The 11,037-nt window shown below is 33.2% G+C and overlaps 1 protein-coding gene across 2 annotated transcripts in view; it reads right to left on the bottom strand.

Annotated features, from left to right (window-relative positions):
* Positions 1 to 203: 203 nt before the first annotated feature.
* Positions 204 to 11,037, bottom strand: part of LOC145677584 (epsin-1-like) — a 42,988-nt gene continuing 32,154 nt past the window's right edge. For both annotated transcript variants that reach the window (XM_081748043.1, XM_081748045.1), the window contains exons 2-3: positions 10,343 to 10,482; positions 204 to 401 (exon numbers count right to left, since the gene is read on the bottom strand). In XM_081748043.1, coding sequence (XP_081604169.1) covers positions 213 to 401; positions 10,343 to 10,414 — 261 coding nt within the window. In that variant the 5' untranslated portion in view covers positions 10,415 to 10,482 and the 3' untranslated portion in view covers positions 204 to 212. The remainder of the gene's footprint in view (positions 402 to 10,342; positions 10,483 to 11,037) is intronic.

Here is an 11,037-nt window from a genome sequence, read left to right as displayed (position 1 = left end):
AACATATTATGTATTATAATGTATTTAAGGCTGAAAAACGGGTAAGGGCTTGCAATATTAAGTACAATGGCTAAATAGGATCCAGAAAATTGTAACCGCTTCAGAACTGAGATATTTTCACAAACCATGTCAAAAATGAACTAAAATGTGATTTGTGTCAAATGATAATAGAATATTATATTATGTACCTACTTCTCCCGTTCCTGTTTTTATTAAATATCTAGTAATACTAAAGCTTTATATACATGTCGCCAATTTCTGCCATGGTCGTTAAGCCGTTTCCAGATCATCTGCATGATCTCCGTAAAAGCAACTACATTGTATGTGAGGTCGGCTATTTCTGACATTAACGTACTGGATGGGCCCCATGGATCATTACTTGTCGCCTCACGTACTTTCACCTGAAACAGAAAATGTTGTGTCAAAGAGGAAAAAGAAATGACCTAATTTGCACATATGCCTTTGATTAGTAGTATTACTAACTTAATGTCGTTACTAATTTTACGTAAATAGTTTTTAATGTTACTGATTCTAGCTTAATTTCTGTTGTATGTATCTTCAGCCACGTCCGTTACAAAAAGGAAGAAAATAGTCTGGTAATTTGAAAGTTTCTACTTATTTTATCAAATCTTACAACTTTCTACTCATCTAATAGTACACGTTTCATGATTATAATTAAAATACTTCAAAGTATTATGAGTCTCTTCAAATTCTTACTGAAAGATAATACTTTTTTCTTTTTTTTAATTAATGCATAGTACATTGCCTTTTATTGATACTTTTTAATACGAGGTTTAAAATGTGGCTTAACTAGAAAAAACTGTAAATAATTAGTTTTAAGATACTTTCTGATGTTACAATCATTATCAGTTTCGGATTCTAACGTCCTGCCTGGTCTAGGCGTTTACGAGGTCTCCCCATAACGACTTCTGTCTCTCTCTATATATATATTACATACTGGGTAATAATAGTGTTGGGTACAAAAACAGGTTTTTCGGTTTAGAAAAAAAAACGGTTTTGAAAACTGGTTTAGTTTTTCCACAACTAGTTAGGTTATATATATATATATATATATATATATATATATATATATATATATATATACAGTGAAACCTCTCTAAAGCGGACAGCCGTGGGGAATCAAAAATTGTCCGCCTATAGAGAGGTGTCCGCCATAGAGAGGTTTCAATATTTTCTACGTAAATTAATAAACAAGGTAATATGCAATTAGAAAAAACATTTTGCACGAATCACGTATTTATGATATTATCAAAATATTATTGTTCCTGCATTATTTTGCGTCATCCAATTCCCTATGTTCGAGGCACAACATGGGAATAAGATGTTATTGTTCTCTGTACTTTACACTTATCGCTACTTATTACGTTTTTGGTGTATTGCTTTAATTTGTGAGTTAATTGCAGTCCATTATTTTTTTAAGATAATATGCGTACCCGTGGTCAAAAATACCAAACTTGTCTTCTGCTTCGTTAGAGATTCCAGCGGACAGTAGAATAATGTGTTATCCCAAACAGTGGGCAACTGTCAATCACTTTTGTTCTGAAATAGGTTGGGTGGGAGTGGAATGCAAGGCAAAGACATAAGTGTGTTGTGAAACAGGGTACCTTCCCCTGGGTTGCTCAACAGACAGTTGAGGAGGCAAAATGTTGTCACATCTTCATGTTCTTCCTTGGTGACATACGTATGAATTACTAAAAGTGTATTCTTACTGTAATTTTCAACTTGTTTCTTGAGAAAGTGTCCGTAATACGGAGGTAAATAATACCTATAATAGACAAGAAAGACTGTCCGTGTCCGTACTAGAGAGTGTCCGGCTTTAGAGAGGTTTGCCAATATGTTTTTTCCTATTACAGTGTTTGGGGATTACAAAATTATGTCCGTTATGGGAAGTGTCCGCTTTATAGAGGTGTCCGTTCCGTTAGTAGAGGTTTCACTGTATATATATATATATATATATATATATATTTAAAAAAGCTTCAGTTTCAAAACCGGTTCGGTTTTCTATCAAACCGATTTCAATGAAAACCGTGTTTTTTTTTTTTTTTTTTTTTTTTTTAAAGAAAATCGAAATGTCCACTTTTCGTTTTTTCTAGAAACTGGTTTCCGATTTTTATAAAAACCGTTTTCCCCATCTCTAGTTGCATAATAAAGTTTATCCAAGGAAAATGGTTCTTATAATTAATGAGAAATAAAGCAATCAATTAAATTAGGTTTATTTAATTACCATATTTCTGTCAAGTGCGAATTCGATTGAAATTCAAGAAATCAAGAAGTGTGACTGGGCTGAGAACGGAACCAAAACCTGCAATGGCAAGTACGGAAAGAACGAAACTGGAGTAAACAAGACAATATTCTATATTATATATATATATATATATATATTCGTTGTAGACAAGTAAATTTTAACAAAGCATGTCCCGCGGGCACATTGAACATGTTACTTTGACACAAACTGTTTAAAACGTTCCGGTTCATGATCATCCGCGTCAATCGACTCGAAAATTGTCTGCGACTACTCCACAATGTCAAATCCAGTTTACTCTACAGAGAAGAGTCCAAAAATCAGCGTGATGTTACAACTTTCTTTATGTTTTGCTCGTCAACAGACTCGATATTCAAGAGCTATTAGAGTTCCTTCGTGGCTAAGCGGCTAGCGTACGCGCCTTTGACGTGGGAAACTTGGGTTCGATTCAAGGCAGGAGCTCATGTAGTTCGGATTCCACGTTAATCAGTAGGTCCCGTCTCATATAGCCTCGCTGCTGAAAGGGATGTTAAACTCAAAATCAACTCAACTCAAGACTATTCGTTAAACCTTCTTCAATTTTTCCTTTCATCAATCTTTTTGTATGAAAAAGCTGCTTTTTGAACTTGACTTTGAAAGATTTTCATCGATGGAAAAGTTTTTTTTTTTTTTTTTCAACATTCAAATCTAAAAATCTGTCAGAGCTGGAAAGCAGCCATAAACAATACATGATTAACATGTAAATAAATTTACTTTAATTTCTTTCATTAAAATAAATAAATAAATAAATAGCTCATTGTGCATCAACCCAATACAAACTATAGACAAGATCTTATGTATCTCTTTCTAAAAACAACATAGTAAACACAATTCCTTTCAGAGATATTTAAGGTGTATGTTTACGACAGAAGACTTCTGATTTTTCTTCCAAGACTTGTTAATCTGATTCTTGATGGTTTAAAGAAACATACTATTTTCATCCTCAGAAACACAAGAAAATATTCGATTTTTAAAACTGCAATAACTGTCAACTTACAATGTGAACTATGAACTAAGATGCTCGCGGATTTACGATCTTCTCCAATTTGTTTGAAAATATATCTTCCGTATGTATAACTAAATTTGAAAACATTTCCGTATGTATAACTAAATTTGAAAACATTTTTAACGTGTCTTGCTTGATATCTACCACCAACATTTATCGTGTAGTGTATTGCATTGTTTACAACAATATTAATTACATGAACAAATCTTCCTCTCAAGAAAGAAAGGGAAACAAAAGTAAATCAATATAGTGAGAAAGTTTAGCAGTATAAAGAGAAATATCAGGACTGTTTCAGAAAGTTTTGGGACTGAGCAACTAAAAATTCATCAGATGATATCCAAGGGCAAAACCATAGAACTCAGAGGAGAACCATATTATATATATATCGTAGATGTGTGCCCTCTCTGAAATTCAGAAATATGGGTGTTTAAACGTGTAGCGAAAAAGGTTATGAGATTCTGTACTTGTATTCATTGTTTATTTGAGTGAAGCAAAAGTTGTTCACAAGGAGTAGTGCAAAACTAAAGCGTATTTATTTGGTACTGAAACGACATACAAGAGACAAATCGGTAGGAAGAAGAAAGAAAAGTTTTAACTTTCATGGTCTGTGTTTGTAGTTTACATCAATGCCAACAGAGGTGCTATTTATTGCGTAAACAGTTAATAATGCAAACTGCGACAATGAAGGTAAAGTATGCGTATTGAGTGATGGAATTTTCACGAACAGGGTTTGTCGTAAAAGCGCAGAAACAGTTTTGTTCTCCCATTGCCACAGGACCCGGAAGATTAGACGCAACCCATTTCTAGTGCAGTAGAGCAGATACAGGAATACGAGGATACGTTAGGATACGTCTGGCAAGAACTGAATTATAGGTTAGACATCTGTCATTTTACCCACGGTATGATATCCAATTTTTCCACAAAAATTTACAATCTTCCGTTCTTCTTTCCGACCAATTCTGCATTCGTATGCCCCTTCAGCGCGCACATATACAAACGCACACGCGCGCTTTAGTTTTGCACTGTTCCTTTGGCATAGCCCCATACAAATATGCGAATCAGCATTGAGAAACACGTTCAATTTAGAAGTGTACTGTCTTAGTACTGTACTATGCACGAGTTCCGTCGTGAGAGAAATCGTTAATGTCCCGTTGTATGTTTGCTCACTTATGTAACTCTCGGTAGATATACAATATAAAAATAATAATAAATAAATACATTACAATTCATTTAACAAGACTTATTTTTAAAAGAATAGTTTCAATAGCAAGGCAAATTTATACGCCAATTGGAAGCAATTCTGCCTCATAAAATGATGCTTACTTAATCATTTTATAAATATACAGACAACAGCATACTACAAGGCTCTTATGCAAGATCTTCCCTTTCAATTTTAGTGATTTTTAATTGCTTTACCTTACTCAGAATTACCTAGATTTTCTTCAAACTTTCGATTCTCTTTGTGAATACTCAGCCTCTCTAGTTTTGAGATATTTAGTTACCGATGAGAGACTACCAGGAGCTTTCAGAATTTAAATATTTATTACTGGACGTATCTTCCAGAAAACTCTACAATTATCGTACCATATGATACACGGTATAAAGCTGAGAAAATAACTTTCCCTAGATTTCTCTCTAACTAATTAGATCCTTTCTATTTCAAGTATGCCCTCGGAAAATATGTGAAACATACTTCGGCCCCCACCTCCCTCCCCCCAAAAGTCTATCCTTTTTTAGTTCATTTTATAAAAGCATTGATTTTAAAAATTTCTTTACGGTTATTACTGGGGCCCGAAAGTTAAGGAAAAATACTCTTTTTTACGAGTGCCGGAAGACATGGCTTAACATTTCTTCATTTTGGGTCACTGTATGCCAGAAAATGGTGGCTTTTATTGGTCCTTTTTTGCCTTTTTCGGTTGTTTTTTTTTTTGTTTTGTTTTGTTTTTGTTTATTGGTCTTTTTTTAAGCTTTTCATAGGTCTTAACATCTTTTTTTGACCCTCATCTTCCGACAATAAATTTACTGGTCATTAACTCGAATCACCACCACCCATTAAACATCTTTTCTTTACTAAAGAAAGTTCAAAAAATAAGACATTCTTCAACAACTGAACTCATAAGACCAGATCTGCAACAATCACAAGTCAGATAAGGAGGCGTAACGATGTTTTCCAGCAAGGGGGAGTGACGGTGGGGAAGTTTTCTTATTTTAGTTTGTACTTCAGTTTGTGGAAGAAGGACAGACCGTTAACCTACCAGAAGCTTGTATTTCTTGAGCATTATATCCATTAAATATGTAATTCTAATTAAATTGGGTCTTATTTTTACGTCTTTTTTTTTCAGTTTTTAGGTCTTTTTTTAAAAAAGATATTTTTAGGTCTTTTTATAGGCCCTTTTTACGCAATTTTTAGGTCTTCAACTTCCGAGCCCTAATTCTTAGTTTTTATTCTTTAGTAAAAGGTAACAGTTCCTAATTCTTCCGTTAAAGGCGCCACATAAAGGTGTAAAACCAGAATGAAACTTTTAACTGACATTGAAAAAGATACGATAAAAATACATGCACCTAGTCTTCCCATTATTTATGGTCTTCCGAAGGTGCACAAGCCTGACATCCCCCTTCGCCCGATCATACCAGGTTTCAATCATCCAGCTTATTTACTATCAAAATGGTTATATAAAAAACTCAGCAGTTACAATAGTGGTTTTAAATATGTTGTAAAAAAACAGTCTAGACGTAAAACAACAATTATCATTATTTGTAAATGCCAATATCATTTTACTTGCCTCCATAGACGTTGTTGATATGTATCCGTCCATACCACTGGAACTTACTATCAATAGCACTCGATCCTGGTTATTACAAAATGGCGCTTCTACCTATGAAACTAATTTTTTATTACAATTACTTGAGGTTTGTTTAACAACTAATATATTCCAATTAGAAGCTCATTACTTTTCTCAGAATGATGGCTTAGCCATGGGTAACACATTATCCCCAATATTGTCAAATATAGTTTTAAATCAGATTGAAACGTCTGTTTTACGGCAGGACACATTTAAATACGTTAGATATATTTGGAAGAACTTTTTTTCATAGAGCATTATTAATTTGTGACTGTCAAAAAGATCTCAATGAAGAAATACAGTTTTTTATATAAAAAAGGACAAGAAAACGGTTATAAGCTGTGTAATATTCATAAATACAAACCTGCATTGAACCTTGATACTGGCAACATTGATCCAGCTTGGGTACCTACCTTTGATGCATACTTTGGATCTCGCAATAGTGGCCTAACATAGACACCGCGTTCTTCTTTTTTATTTAGTCAGTTCATTCTTTTTTTCACTCTGCTCTGTTCATCTCAGGATCTTTTTTGTACGTTACTTTTATATAGTGATATGTATTCCTGGTTTTGCTCGTTTTATCTCCTTTCCGTTTTAATCCTTTTTACCTTGCCACTGAGGAAGGAACCAGCTGAGAGTTCCGAAACGTCAAAATCTTTAAATTTTTCAAGGGAGGATTCATTAGTAAGTAGCCAATTTTTTGTTAATTTTGAATATCCCCCCATGCGCTCATGTAATTATATACTTTCCAATCTGTTGAAGTAAACCTCCGTATCAAGATAACATAAATATATTTGCAATAACTTAATTTTACAGTAAAAAAATAGGTAACGCGAAAAATATTTTAAAATATAGGGGGGAAGGGGTAATAAGAGACAAAATGCCTGGTAAGTTGGTTTATCCTCAGAAAAAAAAAAAAAACGAAAAAATCCACAGGTTACTGTATCCTTCTGTGTACAAGCGTTAAAAAATTAATTGCTTTAGACAACTTCTTTACCTTCTTTTGTGCCTTTCAAAAAGCGTCTACCAAAAACTTTAAGTACCTAAAGTCAGTCTTTTTCGTGAAGATTTTTTTTTTACAACTTACTTTTTTTTTTCATAAATTTGTACATTAGTGATACTTCAAAGTGGAGTTGTTCCAGCTTTCTCTGATAAATGAGCTTGCCAGATAATGCGTGTCTCTTATTACCTCATTTTTTGTTTTGCCGGGGTAATAAGAAACAGTCCTTCCATTTTCACTAACTGTAGATTAAAATTCCACTTGCCTGCTTATGATGATATTCAGCAAGTGATTACAGTGTTCAACTTTTATGGTCCTGTAATTCTATTAGGAAATGATCCGGTCATTGTTAAAAGAGATGATGATTGGTTTAAAAAGTTTGGTTTAAACCTATCTTGTGTTTTAGAGCTTAAAGTTTCATTCCATTATTGTTAAAAGTATTCACGCCAGACTATTTTTCATTTTGGTATAGCCAATTAATTTTGTATAGTCTACTGTGTAAGAAGTCAGTGTATTATAAAGAGTTGTTTTATGATGTAGGCCCTATCGTTTTAATAATAATAATAATAATAATAATAATAATAATAATAATAATAATAATAATAATAATAATAATAAAAAAAGAGGTTTATATGACTACAATGTGTAATTTTGTCATTCCAAAATGTTCAGAATGAGTGCGAAACTTTATAAATTATGAATGACTGTAATTGGTATATTTTGTAATTAAAAGCATTCAACTTTCAAGTACGTCTTTCACTAACCCTAATTTTCACATGGTAATTGTCAGAAAAGTAACCAAAATAAAAACATGTAAAAAGCAAAAAAGGTAGGGTAATAAGAGTACATCTTAGGCATATCCTTTGTAATTCCAGTTAAATAACAAAGCACAACATGAAAGAAATCTAAGCAGCATCTAATGTGAGACAACAACTGAAATTGTAAAAAAATATCTTTTCGCAGTCTCCCTGTACATTGGGAAGAAATAGACTAATCTTCTATCGTGTTGTCCAGTAACAACGTATATATACATAAAGAATCAGAAATGTGACTTGAGAACTGTTAACATTTTAAATTACTTTTTTCTCTTATTACCCCATCTTCCCCTAGTGTTGTCATCGGGTCCTCGCATTTGTTGAAAATTTCAGAGCTCTGTTAATATGGAAATGTGTGAAATTTAAGTTGCAAGATTTGACGCAAACAAACAAACACAAAAGTACCCTATATTAAAGCACCATAAAAATAAAGCTTAAGTAAGAGCTTCTCCTCTTCGGTGGAGAAATAGTTACGGAAGTTTACTTTTGTTCTCTTCTAATATTGATTTTTACGGACTACTGTTCTTTTTACCTGTAACCTTCATTTATACTAAGTTCTGACACACATTCTTATGTTTACATATGTATCTACGCAAATCTAGCTTTACAGACTTGATTTTAATGATAATTTGGAGTTAAAAACATAATATGTTCACACAAACGCAAATTGAGTGATCATTATCTCTATTTTCCTACCAAAGCGAAACGCAATATTTTTAATGAAGGAAACAGTTATGTGTGGATTTGTACTTATCTGATATATTAACCTGTACGATACTGAGTTACTAGGTTACATCTTAATTAGGGCACTGTCCTATTAAATTATGTCAGAAGGAAATATACTTCACGGTATTTAAATAAAAGACATTGCTACTATTACTACTACCACTGCTGCTACTATTACTAGTAACAGCAGTAGTAGTAATAGTGAAATTTAGTTTAAGCTTCCCACGGTTTTGTCGTTTAGGGCAGGGAAACGGATAATTAATAAAAGGAAATGAATGTGGAATTAATTTTTTGTGGTTCTCCCACCAGGATTGGAAGCTGGGATCTCGTGCACCTTTGGTGCACGTGCTAGCCACTAGACCTGCGGGCAAGGCTAGAAGTAGTAATAATGATGATGATTGAATAGAACTAAAGAAGTCAGTAAAGGCACAATCTTCAAAATCCCAATTCATTACACAAGAAAGAAAAAAAAAAAAAAAACGAGATTACTTCTCCAAGTCAATAGGCTGGAAAACAAAGACGATGCAGGTATTGTTCATCCTTAATGTGAGATCCAAACCACATAAGCAGTGAACATTTATTCACAAAAAAAAAAAAAAAAAAAAAAATTATATATATATATATATATATATATATATATATATATATATATATATATATATTTATTTCAGAGGTGGCTCGTGAGGGAAGTCATACCTGTAAAAATTAATATTTTTTCACCTGAAACCAACAAAAAAACTTTCTCTTAATGTACTAATTGCTGTATACAACAATTAATACATTAAACAACCTTTATTCCTTTAGTTTCAGGCGATACTTTAATTTTCACCAGCGTGACTTCTCTCACGAGCCGCTTCGGCATTTTAGTGTGGTTTCACTGCAAGTTGAGCTGATAAAAATAAAATAGGATGCCTCAAATACTGATGTAAAAACGTTTCTCTCGAAGTGGAGCACGGTGGCTCAGTAGTATAGCGCTTACCTCTGATGTGTAAGGTCCCTGGTTCGATTTCCGTCCAAGTGAGTTTCAAGTGGACATCATGTCCATGTGTTTTCCCGGCGTACTCCCGTTTCCTCCCACATTCGCAATCCACCAAGTCTTTCATCATTCACTGTCTTAATCATCCGCCCCTTAGCGGATGGAATAATCGATGGAACGTTAAACTAAAAAAAAAAAAATCATTCCTTTCTCTTAAGCAATGGAAAGTAAATGGTTCATATACGTTGCTTTCTTTGTTCATGTGTCAAAGAGAATCTTTATTCTTTATAATCTTAAGTTCCCGAGGTAACTCGCCGCAAAGTGTGAGTCGTGTTTTATAGCCCAAGATGAGATCTGAAAGTATCCTCACTAATTTTCAAATCCCATGCCCTTGGCTGTAGATCCACGCCTCATGTAGCCTCACTGCTGAAAGAAACACAAAACTTAAATCTAACACACTATTGATACTCAAGTAATGGTACAAACTTGTTCCTTCTTTTACATTAAGTTCTATATGATTTTCTTCTAAAAACTTCGCACCGACTAACACATAAAAAAAAAAAAAAAACTTCAAATTACAAAAACATGACCATAAACATTGAATAAACAACGAAAGTTAGCTACAGTTTCCCCTGCGATTTTAATGATATCTCTTAAGAAATAATTTCACTCACCTGAGCATCCGAATAATTATGTGCTAGGTTTTTCAAATTTCTTCGTAGACCTGCAACATTAACCTGCATCATATCCAGCTTAGCTTTTCACTTCGATCACAAATACATGTTACACACAAATTTCATTTGCCGGACAGTATCTGCAGAAGAAACAAAAAGAAAATGCGCTGTTATTTTCAATGGTTAACAAATGTCTAAAAGAAGTTCAAAATACATAAAACATAAACTTGTAAGGAACTGTAAAATTACATTTAACGATGGAACTTAAGCAAAACAGGACATATCAGTACGAAAATTAAACAGGTACAGTCACTAGTAAAAGTGAATACTTTTTCCAGAGTTAAAACTTTTCCTTGTTACAAGACAAAATTAAGATTTTGGTACTTGTTAAAACATTTCCATATAGATACAATATTAAAAGAAAATATTAGTGTTTCAGCGTGTGAACGCAGTATTTTTTAATGAAACATTCAACAACCAAAATAAACCCTGCTGAAGTAAAATTCTAAACTAATTGTCTAACATTGTACGAAATGCTTGTTCCTCAACAATTTGGTATCGAACTGACCAAACTGAGTATTCCTTTCTGAAATTATGTTCCGTCTACATACAACAAAAGTCAAATTGGTCCTTTCTTTTATTCTTCTAAGTTTTCGGCCAAAGGTACAAATTTTTGCTGGGCGAGTATTCAAAAG

The sequence above is a fragment of the Thermobia domestica genome, unplaced genomic scaffold (genome assembly GCF_964235325.1).
Source record: "Thermobia domestica unplaced genomic scaffold, izTheDome1.hap1.1 HAP1_SCAFFOLD_1064, whole genome shotgun sequence".
NCBI classification, from domain to species: Eukaryota; Metazoa; Arthropoda; class Insecta; order Zygentoma; family Lepismatidae; genus Thermobia; species Thermobia domestica.
Note: the sequence above shows the minus strand (reverse complement) of the source record. Positions and strands in the feature narration are given on the sequence as shown.